Source organism: Gopherus flavomarginatus, chromosome 15, assembly GCF_025201925.1.
Source record: "Gopherus flavomarginatus isolate rGopFla2 chromosome 15, rGopFla2.mat.asm, whole genome shotgun sequence".
Taxonomy (NCBI): Eukaryota; Metazoa; Chordata; order Testudines; family Testudinidae; genus Gopherus; species Gopherus flavomarginatus.
The window spans coordinates 17,967,191-17,981,749 of NC_066631.1; the positions used below are offsets into that span (position 1 = coordinate 17,967,191).

Here is a 14,559-nt window from a genome sequence, read left to right on the forward strand (position 1 = left end):
GGCTTCCAGAGCGACTAAAGGAATCTGTCTGTGAGAACAGATGCAATAAGGACCATAGCTGTTCACTTTTTTGCTGGAGAAGAAGCTGCTGTGCCTACGGAGGGTAGCAAGTGTGGACAGAGACAACTTTTTTTTCTTCCCATCAGCAGATTGGAGTTATGGGAAAAGGTAACCTAGCAAAGCACAAAACAAAGTCATCTTTTCTCATGATCAGCTGGGCCTAATAATGTGCACGACATGATCTTGTTCTCAGTTCCATTCTCCCACATGAAATTTTAATTGTGGCTTATGGAAGAGAGTGATAAAGTGACTCCTCTAAAAAGGTGTCTAATACTGAGTAACTGTGTTCTGGTACACTACAGGAAAACAAATGATCTGAGTGATTACTTTATGGCACATGGTGGGGAATGTAGACCAGTCCTCAGGGTCACTGTGGTGTCACCTTATTCTTTGCTACATGTTATGAACCAAATTCTGCTCTCAGGTACACTTGCATAATCCCTACTGATGTCAACTGAAGTTGCCTCCAGCTATCCAAGAGTAGAATTTGGACTTGCATGTTTCTGTATACTATATATAAAGTAAAATGTTTTAAATAGTTGGTAACCTCTCCAATTTAGTACAGTCTTGTTCATATCAGTCTTTGCTGTTTCCTTAGCATTAAAGGGCACGTGTAGACCTTAGTCTAACAGTTTAGAGTGGTAGAAGCACAATACAAGAGCGCACTCAGTCTGATGCTATCAAAATAATTAATACTAATTTCCAATATTAACCCTGTTAAAATTTCTACACTGTTGGCTAGCACTGTGTAGGTCTGAAGAATTAAGGGAGCACCCCTCATGGCAATAGGAGGGTGTATACAAAAAAATACTATTCACTAGCAATAAAGTCTTTCAGCATCCTGATGCTTGCAGCTGCTATTGTTTTAATACTGTAACAACCAGCTATTGCTGGTAATGCACACTTGACTGCAGAATTACTTCCTTTAGCAGGCAAGCCTTAAAAAAACAACAAGCAAACTAAGTTGGGCAGACTTCATAGCCCTCTTTTGAAATGAACTCCTTAGTAGCTATGCCACCCCGATTACAAATCCAGCACATGAAATGGAAGACTGAACCAAAGAGAAGTCTGGTAATTCGATTGCCTTTAATAACCCAATCCGTATTTTAATTGCCTCCCACTGTTATTTTCCTGTCTTAGCAAGAAATGTCTGCATACTTACCCCGCAACTAAAAGCATTTCACTTTCCTAATTGAAAGGATTGTGTCACATAGAGCTATGTGACTGCAGCTGGTTTAAGCTGTTCTAAAAATGGATAGAGGTCTCCAAATATGTGATAAACAGATGCCAAAGGTGGGAAAAATCTTCATGCAGTCTACCCTGTGTCCACAACACTAGGAGTCAAACGAGTGATCTTAATATTTCTATGCCCAGACATCTAAGCCTGCCTCTTGAAATATTTAACCCCAGTTTGGCCCTGATTTATTTAAGATCTCACCTGCTATTCCAGCTTCCATCTACCACCTATTAATGTCTGAGCTGTACAACACATGGTCTTAGTTTTGCCTAGCATGTTTTATGTGTAGAAATAGAAGCATTGCATATGGTACTGGTTGAGGAGGAAGAGAGTATCCCATAGTAACTTATTTTTTTAAACAGAACTACACAAGCAGGTTTCTGTTAATTCTTATTACTGCCAGCCTGCATTGAGCTGAATTTTAAAGCATAAAATTCTGGCTTCAGCTTTTTTTAATTAATGTTACAAGAACTAAAGGGAAGAGCTAATATACTTAGAGAGAAATCTGCAGCACTCTATATATTTTAATGAACTCTTTCCCTATGTATTGAGATTTATATGTAACACTTGCATTGTAATGCAGCATCATTATGCTTTGTTGTTTTTAGACTTCAACTTGCAAAATAAATATGAAAGTATTAAAAAAATACTTTTGGAAAACACTCGTGACCAGTTACCTTCGATAATTGCTTGGGTGGGGAGAGGGAGAATGAAGGTTGTTTTTTTTCCAATGAGTGTTTGTTAATGTATGAATTTCTTTAGTTGAATAAACTGCCTTGGCACTATTGCTTGCTTTTTGTGTTGTAAGACTGAACTGAATGACTTGTGCTCCCCTGAGTAATTGGTAACTACTATACTGCCTCAGACAGAGGGAATATGGCTAGAAATGGGAGATGAACAAATTCAGACTGGAAATAAGGCATAATTTAGACAGCGAGGGCAATTAACCATTGGAACAGTTTATCAAGAGTCATGGTGGATTTTCCATCTCTGGCAATTTAAGCAAGACTGGATGTTTTTACTAAAAATAATGATCTAGGAATTATTTTGGGGAAGTTCTATAGCCTGTGTGATACAGGAGGTCAGACTAGATGATCACAATGGTCCCTCTGGCCTTGGAATCGATGAACAGCTATGCTAGTAACTTGTCTTCAACAGGACCAGAGCCTGTAGAGAAATCAAGAAATATTATAATGAATAGTTCTTGCATAATGTGCTGATCACAGAAGCTTTTCCCCAGCCCTCTTGAGTTAATGCCCTGAAGCAAAAGGATTTATATCCTTACATCTTGTTTATCCAGTTACATTACTTAAGATGAGGTTATTGCCCACATTCTCCACACTGACTTCCTGTCCTAGCTATCCCTGTAGCCAAAGAATGGACAGTCTGCCTTCTCCTAAGCCTTTCACCACAGCTAGCAAAGGAGGGAAAGTCTCACTTGCATCTTGCTGTATAAAATATACCCCTCATGTTCACTGACAGCATGTGCTACCTCCATAATACCTACTACAATGGTACACAGCCACTAACCGCCTCGGAACAAACTCGGGTGGGATGCAGGGCAGGTCTCCAGCATGGATAGTATACATACTAGACTTTCCCTTTCTTCAAAATTGTATCACAATCTTCAATATATATTTATTTTCAGACTAGCTGTAGCTGCTGCTGCAAACTTTAGAAGTGCCGGACACCCTATGACAGTGGGATATAAGAAAAAAAGCTAGAATCAGAAACAGTTCCACAATATATAGATTCTTATATTAAACTTGGTTTCAAAAGTATGGCTGCATCTTTGCTTTCCTACTAAAAACCAAGCCCGCTGTTATTGGACTGTAGGATTTCCCCCAGGCAACATTCCCACATGTTTCTGTTGAAAAACTGTTTGAACATCACAGGGGTAGCATTTAACTAGAAAAGTATGAAGGCTGCTGGTGTAGGAAAGTTGTACAGTGTTCTCTGTGGTACCCATAAGCTAGGATTAGTAAAAGACAAAAGTCTCCATGGTACACAGACTGAAGAGTTTGTGTACAATATACATAACTTGGCCCTTCCTCTTACCAACTCTAAAAAAAAAAATTAGTCTTCGACACCTCACTTAGACAGATGTTACTCCACTTTGTAAATGAGGAAACCGAGGCACAGCAAGGACAAGGAAATGGCAGAGGCGGGCTTTAACAAAGGTGCCTGCCCCAAAAACTGGCTTCCAGACCATTATGGTAGATTACCTCTGACATAGCTACAGCTAGCCTATTCCAAAAGCATATATGCCTGCTTTGCAAAGCTGCCTGTTCTATTCATATTCTTATGCTGCACCCATCAGCATTGTATCAGACTAGACACAAAATACCAGACTCATCCAAATTCTCACTCGGCTGAGCAAACTAACAGCATACAGCACAGCTAGGCAAGACAGAAAAAAGAGCAAATTAGTAATGCTTTTGTAAGAAATTCTTTTAAAAGTGCATTAAAGTCCTATATTTTAAAAAAAGGGCCAGGGTTCAAAAACGCATTCAACTATCGTGAGTATTTAAACCTGTCCCCTGTGACCCATTTTACTTTTAAAACAAGCTCATCAGTTTGCAGTTGTAATTAATGTTCTTATTTATATAGAACTCTTCTTAGGTACAGTAGGTTAAAAACCACTAACAGGAAGAGGGAAGTAATTTAACAATTACGTGGGAAAAAGTATCAAGAGATTATGAATCTAAAACCTAGAAAAGCACAATAGAACCTCAGTTCCGAACACCTCAGGAATGGAGAATGTTCATAACTCTGAACAAAACATTATGATTATGCTTTTAAAAGTTTACAACTGAACATTGACTTAATACAGCTTTGAAACTTTACTACTATGCAGAAGAAAAATGCTGCTTTTAACCATCTTAATTTAAATGAAACAAGCACCAAAAGTTTCTTTCCCTTGTCAATTTCCCCTCCCCTTGTTTTTAGTAATTTTCATTTAACAGAGTACTGTACTGCATTCCTTTTTTTGGGGGGGGCGGGGGGGGGGTCTCTGCTGCTGCCTGAATGTGTGCTTCCAGTTCAAAATGAGGTGTGTGGTTGACTGGTCAGTTCATAACACTGATTTCATAACTTGGGGATTCTACTGTAATGTGTAAAACTGATATGAAAGCCTTTCTATATTTCACTTTATATTTGATTAGAAATATCTTTGGGCTATGTTATACCTATAGTGTCCGTATCAGAAACGCAGTAAGATGGTAGTTCCTTCCACCTTTCCCCCTCACCCACAATGTTAGCTAATTGGCAGTAACAGGATTTCAAAAGAAGGCATGGGCCTGGTTTTGCTCATTGGTAGCAAGAGCAAGGTAGCAGCAGTTCTCTGAAGCGACCCTACCACCATATAGCAGAACAAGGTTGCAGGGCACTAGTTTTCTTCAGAAGCAATCAACTACTCATAGGTAGCTAAAATGGCAAGGAGAAGTTTAAGGGAATTAAACACCTAGCAGGGTCAAATATGCAGTTACTGTTGTACTAAACCTGAAGATTTAGATTTGTGTTTTAAACAAGCATTTAATACTTATATCCACTACACTTCGTATGTAGAATTTTTAATACAGGGAGCTGATTGGGCAGGAAGATGCAGTCAGTTTGTTAGCAGAAACCTACTTTCCTTTCAGTCATTTTATAAAATCCAGTCAATTAACCAATGTTAATTTTGTTGCTTATATTTGCTTTTTTCCCTCAAAGTAGAAAAACAGTTTGCAGCAAGATGGTTGTTTGGCTTGATTTCACTTATCAAAACATTTGAAATATTCTAATAAATTCACAGTTTGTTAAAAAGCTAGAATGAATTGTTTGGATAAAATGTAAACAATTAAAGGGGAAAGAAAGGTGACAAGACCCAAGCCAATGGAGTCATTTAACCCATCCAAGCAGTTGTAACATCAGCATTGAAAGAAATAGCTGACTGGGAGATTAAAATTTAAAAAACATTCATGGCCTTTCTGGAAATGTACGATGTTAAATCTCATATGGCGCCCTTAGAAAATGAATTACAAAAAATGCTATAGCAACTAATGAGCTTAGGGATGAAATTATCTCATTGAAAGTCAGAATAGCCAACCATAAAAAAAAGCAAGATGATCTGAAATATAGATTTAGAAACAATCTTTGCATATTAGGCATTGCCAAAGGAAATAACTTAAGTTAGTTTTCTTCTGAAGCTGGTCCCTGACATTGTAATTGGGGCCTCTGTTCCCACACTTGATACAGAAAGGCGGGAAAATAACTAAGGCAAAAAAGGCAGGAAAACTACCAGGCACATTCTCTGAACTGCTCAAATGCAATACTGAAAGCAAGGGAATAAGCAAACAGTCCTTGTGCTGCAAATTTTTTTTCCCCAAGAGGATAGTCAGCATGAAATAACACCTCTTTCCAGAAAAGTTTTGTCAGGAAGCATAAATGATTGTGGTTTGGTGGTGATCCTCTTCTCACAGAGCGAACTCCCCCAATTCCCACTTCAAAAAGAAAAAAAATCCAAAAGGACTAGTTTAAGCCATCTAAACTAAAGCCTCCATTTAAAAGTTGAGAACTACTGCACTAACAATTACAGTGTGTGTTTTTACTATTTATTTATTTACTATTTATTACTCATAGCCAAAGACCAACCTCATTGACTTTAAGGGGAGCACAATCTCACCTTAGGTGTAAATTATGGAGGCCTAGATGGCTCAGAGAACTGTAATGGAAACTACCCACGCACTGACTGAAATCCAACCCACAGTAAGGATGACCATGAGTAACAATGCCTGTAAGTGCTTCGTGGACAGATGTGAACACTCTAAAACCTAAAATTAAATGTTGCTCTTTTCTTTCACTCCACTTCATAAGGTACTCCTTCCACAATGGATAAGCAGGGTAAAGCAGAGCTGCCTGCATGATGCTACAGCTGTTCAAGTGACAGGACTTCACTCTGGCAAGACCAAAAATTGACTGCTTCCTTTTAAATTGTGTTAAATATGAGACAGTCCATTCTAAAATAGAGTACACAGTACTTAAACCCACCAATGCTGGTAGAACATCCAAAGCAGTTACAGGTCTGAATGTCTACAAGTCTCTTATTCTTACAGCTTACGGAGCAGGATTATACTTTCACTGTATATTGCTTAAAGTTTGGGTTTTAATGTTTTTTTCAATTTAGTTTGAAGAATGAATGACAGCTGGCTTAAAAAACAGCAGTAAGGATTAGCTACAATATTAAAGGATTTCAATTTCCATCTTAGTGTGAGAACTGTAAGAATTCAGAAATGCTAAGATCCTAACTCATAAAAACTTGAAACTATAACAATTTTGACTGGCTTTACTATTTTCATCAAATAGTCAAATGAAGTCTGGTGTGAATAAAAGTTTTTCCAAGTTGGTAAGTATGCAACTTTCTACAGCAGACTTAACTTCTCCATCTGTAGTAGCCATTCAGAATCTTTTCATGTGTACATATAACCTAGACTATCAAGACTGGCTTTTAATATTGCAATATTCATTTTCTGTAGCCCGCTGTTAAATCTTATTCTAGTACTGTCAGCAGTTTTAGAATGACAGTGATCACAGTATCTAGATACTCTTGCATGAAGTTAGAAGAAAATCCAGTTCTACAAAAGGAGGGAAAACTCTTTGCTCCTGTCCCTTTTATAGAATTTTTCTTATTTAAAAGAAGTGTTATGTCTGCGTGGTTACTTTCAAGTACAATGGACTCAGTTGAAGTGCAGCTCATTTGTTATAAATCCTGCAGAGAGATTGGAGATCCTTTGCAAATTTATTTTGACAGGTATGTAAGGGAGGCTAAGCCAGATCTCTCACATGCCAAAGACAAGGATTCTCTCCAGGTAATACCTTCATCTCAGTTATTAAGAGTTTAAAGTCTGGTATTTTGATGTAAAAACTCAATAACTTTCAAATCATGGGCAATATGACTGAACGTCAGAAGGTGGTGTGCGCAATATCATCTATGCACAGATTGTGTTGAGGAGAGATTGAACAGCTCAGATGAAATGGAAACAGACAGCTTCAGTGGGTAATTTTTTTAATAACTTTTTAGTCCAGGTAATCACAAAAAGAATTGGAAGAACTGCATTCCACCTTCTTTATAAAAGAACCTTCTCACAGAAGGAGACTGTATCTTATTCACCACTACATTAAGCCCTATCATAATCACTCTTGTTTTCACAACATCTATTCTACAAGGTTCCATGCTCAGCTCCCAAATGTCTCTTATAAAGAGGGTGGGGGTATGCTTTAGACAGGTTAAAAATATGGTGCACCTTTACAGTATTTAAACAATTACACCAAGTATAGTTTATACAGTTATCACATTATCTAAATATCACCTGGCAACCATACATTTTAAAAGGACTAATGTATAAGAGTATGTAATACCCATGACAGATGCTCTTAGTTACTTAAGAGCATATAAAGATCAGGATTCATTCACCTTCCCCATTTGCAAGTTAATCTCTCAGCTCTTCCAAGTACAATATAATCACAAAAAACTTCTCATTCCATTGCACTACTTCAACCCCCTATGCATAGAAAGGCATATTTATTCTCTATTGGGGAGGGGGGGAAGAGAGGGGTACATAAAAGGTATATAAGGAACCTCTACTATACAGGTAGTTTGGATGTCAAGTACTTGAGATTGTTGCAGATTTTTAATGTCACATACGTCCCAACGGCTTGTGCAGGTGCAAAAGAAGTTGTACATAGGGTTGTAGACGTTATTCTTAATCCACAAAAAATTCCACACATTTGGGACTTGAACGTTAGCATAGTGACAAGTCTATGCTAAAAGCCAATGTGGGGCATGGAAAGCAGTGAGTGAGAATGCAAAGCACATTTCTACATGTAATGTGCAAAGGCTCTCTTTCCACAAATACATGCAATTTGCTTACATGCACAGCCAGTGTTGAAATGGAGACCAAACAGCTGGGAATGGCTGTCCTGAGAAGATATAATAACCATTAAAAAAAAATCAATCTTTCTAAACATAAAATATGAATACAGATGCAACAGAACATTGTTAGTAATAGTAAAAAGTAGACAGAAAGTTTTGTTAACAAGTTTCAAGTATTATTCCAGATCTGATTTCAACCCTACTCACAGGAGGAAATGCCCAGAGATTAGGAAGAGAAGTCCACACCCAAGTGTACTTTTAACAGCATTATGGATATTACCAACAGACCCATCACTGTAACATCTACTTTTAAAATTAAAATATGAACAGAAATCTATTATTTTTAACTAGCATTTATATTAACATGTGCAGTGTTGTACTTTTTTTTATTAATTGACTAACAGATATAATATGCTACATCATCCTGTGTGGCACTATAACACATAGCACAGAGTGTATTTTTTCATGTTGAAGTATAAATCTTGCTTGCAAAATAAGGCATACCTAAAACATGATATATACAGAGGTAACTTTGTACTCTTTCTTCCCATTCTACTTTGCTCTCTGGGTATGATACTTATGAAAAGCTGGTCCAAGTCAAGCATATGAACATTAGTTGCCAGACGACTAGGAAATATTTATGACTACATCACACTTTTATGATGCTCAGGAAATGTTCTGAACACAATTAAGCAAAAAATAGATGAGTGAAAAATTAAGTCTACATACTCAAAATGTTAGAGACACCAATGTCCCCCTTAAAATCTCCCCCATATCAAAAGAATTTCTCCATATTGCTAAAGTTCATCTGTGGTGGACCTTTTCGTAGGTAACATTTGTTCTTTCTTGTAAATCTGTTATATTCTGTTGAAGTGGCAGCTTTTCTATGCTTTTACCGATGTGCACACACTAGAACACAGCTGCAAGATAAAAACTACATGCCTAGCTAACGTACATCACACCAAAAAATACATTTAAAAAATTGCACCAACTTGTCTTACTGTCTGCTCTATGTCAATAATGGTTTAGTTTAATATAAAATTGCTAAACAGTTATTAAAAGCAGAAGCTTGTTCATAAGCAATTACTATCCCAAATTTGAGTCTGATTTGTAAATATTTGTGCAACTGTTTGAGTTATTTAATTCTAATGGTAAAAAAAATCATTACTACTAAGCTAAAAAAAATGTTTTCCTTTATAGCGTTCCTGGAAAGCACTGTTCTGATCTGGAGCTGTAAGCTGAAGCCGTTCTTTGTTTAATGAGTAGGGAAAAAAATTAACAAAAAACCATTCTGATGAACATATACCAGATCACCTTCCTGTTTTGTGAAAGTGAACTTTAATAGATTTCCAACCCAACTGCAATTCTAATGACAAGATAGCAGTGGACAAGTCTGAACATGTGTTGAGTTTCCTCCTTTGATATTAAGTTACCAATACAGAGCATTTCCATTTTAATCTAAAGGTTTCTCTTATTTTCAGACACATTTAGTGCAAATACACTCCTTACTGATTATTGTTAGGTCCTCCAATGTATGGCTGCTATTACGTGATTTAAGTATAGTGAAATAGTAACACTGTAATAATGAGGATGGAATGCAATGCTTGTCAGATTTTCTTTCGAAAGGTTCTCACTTACTCATATATAACTGTTAAACTCTACAAATTAAAAAGGTCACACCAGAGTACCTGATGAAAAAGTTATTAACTCCCTGCTGTGAGGGAATAATGAAAATCCCCTGAAAACATTTCCTATGTGATCAGTATTTTGGGCTTCCATCCTCTTTCTAAAGACTACAAATATTCAGACAGCTTCAATTTCAGAAAGTTCAGTTCTTGAAACGTGTTTGTTCACAAATGTGATTAAATTTCCTGAAATAAAAACAAAAACGTTTAGAATTGCTCTCAGAAGTACACCACCATGAAAAAGAATCAAACCTGCTTTAGGATATTTTAAAGTCAAACAAAAGTTTAGAGCAGCACATATACATGTTAATGCTATCAGAACCTGAAGTCATTGAGGCCTGTTATTTTAGGCTGAATCCTATGCTCCATAAAGTTTTTCATAATAGATTTCTCAGTATTTCTACTACCCAACAACTGTTAATTACATTATGTACTCTGAAAACCTGTTAACTGCATTCCTCTATACCACCACATAATTGACTCCTAGATTTAAAGTAAGACAGGACACATTAGCAGAAGTAATCTTGCCCTGACAGACAGTGGTCATTTTCAGCAGTCAGCATTAGGAGTCTCACTGGGAACTGAAGTTGTTAGACAATCTTCAGGACATATTAACCTGGCTAACAAATAAATTTCAACATACACATTCTTTGATTTCTGAGATCCAAGATGAGTCTGGAATCTCTTGCTGGAAATAAAGGAGAGTGGAAAACTTTCCCACTTTCGGGAGGAAGGATGCCTCTTCCCAAGTGACTTGGGTTCCATGGAAGTGGCATACTGATCATCCTGGATTAGATAGGTAACACAGAATTCTAGAAATGTACTACTTTCTTAGTGTCAAGTTCTTGTCTGTTCTTGTGTTCTCTCTGATGGGTTCAGTGCCCCAACATGTATTTAAGGCACAAGTTGAGAGTTGAGCATATAGATGTTTGCAGGAGATGGTGTAAAAGGCCTGAGGCTCTCAGCCCTCTTATTTAATAAGAATCTACTCTTAAACCCACACCAGTTAGCAGACTAGCTCTGCCTCATGCAGAAAGTGATGTATGATGTAAAAGTGGTGTGTCAGGACTGTTTTGTTTCATGGGTTTCTGGAACTAGAAACTTGTCCAAAGTTCTGTGTACAGCTAATGCTTGAAGAAAGAGCACTGAATTATCACTAAAGCTTCCTTCAATTCCAAAAAACCCAACTTCAATCTGAATAGGAAAGGTTGGCAGTTGTTTTGACACTGAATCAGCTCCCAAGCGCATCAAAATCTCCCCTAGCAACAACAATGCAGCCCAGTGCTACAGATAACTCTTGCAGATGTACACCAAAGCACCTAAACTAAATCTATGAGAAAGAGAAAGAAAATTAGTTTGTGGGTTTATTCTGCAAAATCTTTACCCTTGGAAGACATTGGCGGATGAATATTTTTAATATCTTTCTAATGATCTGGCTGTATAAGCTGCACAGATGGATGATTTTCAGACCACAGTAGTCTGAATTAAAGGAAAATTATGATAACTGCATAGTCTTCTCAGAGAATTAGGTAGACAGAGCAGGACCTTCTGCTCATTAAAGCAATCTCTCAATACAGGGAAAGTGACAGCTCCTCTTTAGGAACTGAGAACATGGATCATTATTCATAAAGTGAGGAACAGTATTTCTGCCTACCCTCACTCTGCTTAATAGAGTAAATCAATTCTGAGCTAAGCAAGCTGTTAAATCCTTTAACTTTTGGCCAAATTTAGGCTTGGAGTGAGTGCAACTCCACTGAATATAGTGGAGTTAGACAGGTTTACGCTAGGTCTGAATCCAGCCCTTTGTGGGGAAAAAAGATCTTTTTAATTCTATAGATAGAACTTCTAGTTAGTTCTCGTGCACGATCACGCACCTTGAGAAGCCTGAGACTGTCCTCCATTAACTATTTGGAGTCTCTTTTTCTACCAAAAAGAAGATATAACCAAGAAATTCCCACCCAGCTGACTAGGATTTAAAGGAATCAAACCCTTCTTTTTAAATATATCACACATGCAGTCTTATGCAAATCACCCTGCAGGAGTAGCTCCAGGCACCAGCACGCCAAGCGCGTGCCTGGGGCAGCAAGCCGCAGGGGGCGCTCTGCTGGTCGCCTTCGGCAGCATGCCTGCGGAGGGTCCGCTGGTCCCGCGGCTTCGGCGGACCGCCCGCAGGCTGCCGCCGAATCTGTGGGACCGGGGACCTCCCGCAGGCAAGCCGCCAAAGGCAGCCTGCCTGCCATGCTTGGGTGGCAAAATACCTAGAGCTGCCCCTGCCCACTGGCAGCTGCATAGGTCTGTCTTTCACAAGTGGATTTGGAGTCTATATTCCCTAGAATTGATATACACTTGAAAAGCGAAGGCTCTTCCTCCTCTCTTCAAGCTTAATTCTTTATTTTCACCAGGAGCCCAAGCTGAACAAATCCAGAGAAAGAAACTCTTGGAACCACACTGGTGACAAGGAATGGCAGGCCACATCAGACTCCTAAAGCTACAGGTTCTCAACCGGTTTCCAACAGGGAGATGTCAGATAACCACTTTCAACAAGAGTAATCTTGTCCTCAGATGCACCCAGTATCCTTGGAAACCCATGACACTTCAAAATAGGGACCAGAACAGGGTTTATGCAGTGCATCTGAGAAGAGCCCAGGCACAAAGAACTTAGAAAGTCTGATTCAGTCGGAAATGATGACTAGGCTTGGGGAGTCAGGATCAAAAGTGTACCAAACTTGGCTATTTCAGATCACAGGTGCTTGTGTAATCTGTTTACTTATGCCTGATTTTTTGATAGTTTTAAGTTCAAGCTTAAAAACAAAAACAAAAAAACCACCAACTCACATAGCATGGTGTGCTTTAACCTGAGTCCGGCAATTGCGCCCCCAGTAACAATCAGGACGTGATGTGACAGTCACTATAAAATAAACCACGATAATATCACATTTATTGCATAAAGTAATGAATAAAGATGTAGCAGATGACAAAAGTCAATGTAGCTGAAATACATTAGGATCCACTGCAGTAAATGGCTTTGCTTAGGTGTTGCTGAGGATAGAGAAGATCTCCTCTTGCAAGAAACTGCTTTAAGTCATATCAGTTTCCTGTCATTTTTACAAAATACATATTGAAGCGCAGAAAAACCCATCATACACTGGGGGCAAACATGGACCAGCCCTCTGCATAATGACTTGATCCTGCACCACTGAAGCCACTTGGAGTTTTGCCACTGACTTCAGTGGAAACAGGATCAGGCCTTAAATACATAAGACATCATGTACCAGTTACAGTTCAGATATACTTCAAAACAGAATTTGAGAAAAATGTCGTGATTATTTTTGTTTCTGTAATTTTGGCGCAGTTATAATGAATGTAAAGCTGAATAGTCAAACATGCCTCCCTAAGCAGATAAAATGTTACTTATAAAAATTAAAACATACTAGGCTGGCCCGTCTGCCCCATGCTGTGTTGAAACTGGCAGCAGCATACTTAGCAGGTAATTGAGTGGAGAAGCTGTTGCTAACAACAAGAACTGTTTGGAAAAAAAAAAAAAAAGAGTTGCAGTGCATAACTGAGTTAAAAGTAGATTAATGGAAGGGCTCATCTGCCCCCAACGGACTGTGGACACATTGGAATTGAAGGAGATACAATTGCCCTTACTATCTTCTAATGAAGCTCTATACTGCTCAGCAGTTTTAGAATGCATGTTGGGATGAATTCTTGTAACCACCTAATGACATGGAGCCAATATAGTCAGATATCATTCAGAAAATATCAGCACCTGATTTGCATTTAAAATGTGCAAAGGATTTATGATAGCTAAATTAAAGTCAACAGCTAATTGTTCTTGTATATTATGCTTTACTTTTGAAGTGTTTTAGTATGCACTTTTGTCCTCAAATATTTAAAATTTTAAAAAACAACAAGCCATATTGGAGGCAAAGAATCCCCTATGAAGGTTTTGGCACTAGCCGCTCTTTGAACTGGTAACACACAAGCTTTACAACAGCTCACGAGTAAGGCAACCAACATAAGACCTCACCCTTGCAAAGGGAACCACTGACTGCCTGCAACAGGACTACACCTAGGTGTAAGGATCTGCATGGGAGGATCCATTTAACTGAAAGAGGTTTGATTCTGAGGCCTGGTCTACACTGTGGGAGGAGGGGGGCAAAATCGATCTAAGATATGCAACTTCAGCTACGAGAATAACGTAGCTGAAGTCGACGTATCTTAGATTGACTTAGAATCACTTACTTCACTTCCTCGCGGCACAGGATTGATGGCCACCTCTCTCCCATCAACTCTGCTTCCACCTCTCGCCGTGGTGGAGTTCCAGAGTCAACGGCAGAGCGATCAGGGATCTATTTATCCGTGTCTACACTAGATGCGATAAATCGATACCCAATACATCGATCACTACCCGCCAATCCGGCGGGTAGCGTAGACATACCCTGAGTTTCCAGGCCTGCACAGTCACGGATCAAATTAATTTTTCCCGATTCCTCACCTGGCAATTCAGCAGCAGGAATATTCTGCCTATACTGGTAGGCAAGCTCTCGGAAGCTGCGGAGGCCACAACAATAACAAAGCACTGTGTTCCCAGTAATTCTGTAATCTGGAGAACAAGCCAGTTTGTACACAGCATTAACTTAAGTCTCATTTAATCTAACGTC

The 14,559-nt window shown here is 38.5% G+C and overlaps 1 protein-coding gene across 1 annotated transcript in view; it reads right to left on the reverse strand.

The window, feature by feature from the left end:
* Window positions 1-7,323: 7,323 nt before the first annotated feature.
* Window positions 7,324-14,559, reverse strand: part of CHFR (checkpoint with forkhead and ring finger domains) — a 34,446-nt gene continuing 27,210 nt past the window's right edge. Inside the window, exons 16-18 of the mRNA XM_050924123.1 lie at window positions 14,394-14,501; window positions 12,728-12,800; window positions 7,324-10,078 (exon numbers count right to left, since the gene is read on the reverse strand). Coding sequence (XP_050780080.1) covers window positions 10,036-10,078; window positions 12,728-12,800; window positions 14,394-14,501 — 224 coding nt within the window. The 3' untranslated portion in view covers window positions 7,324-10,035. The remainder of the gene's footprint in view (window positions 10,079-12,727; window positions 12,801-14,393; window positions 14,502-14,559) is intronic.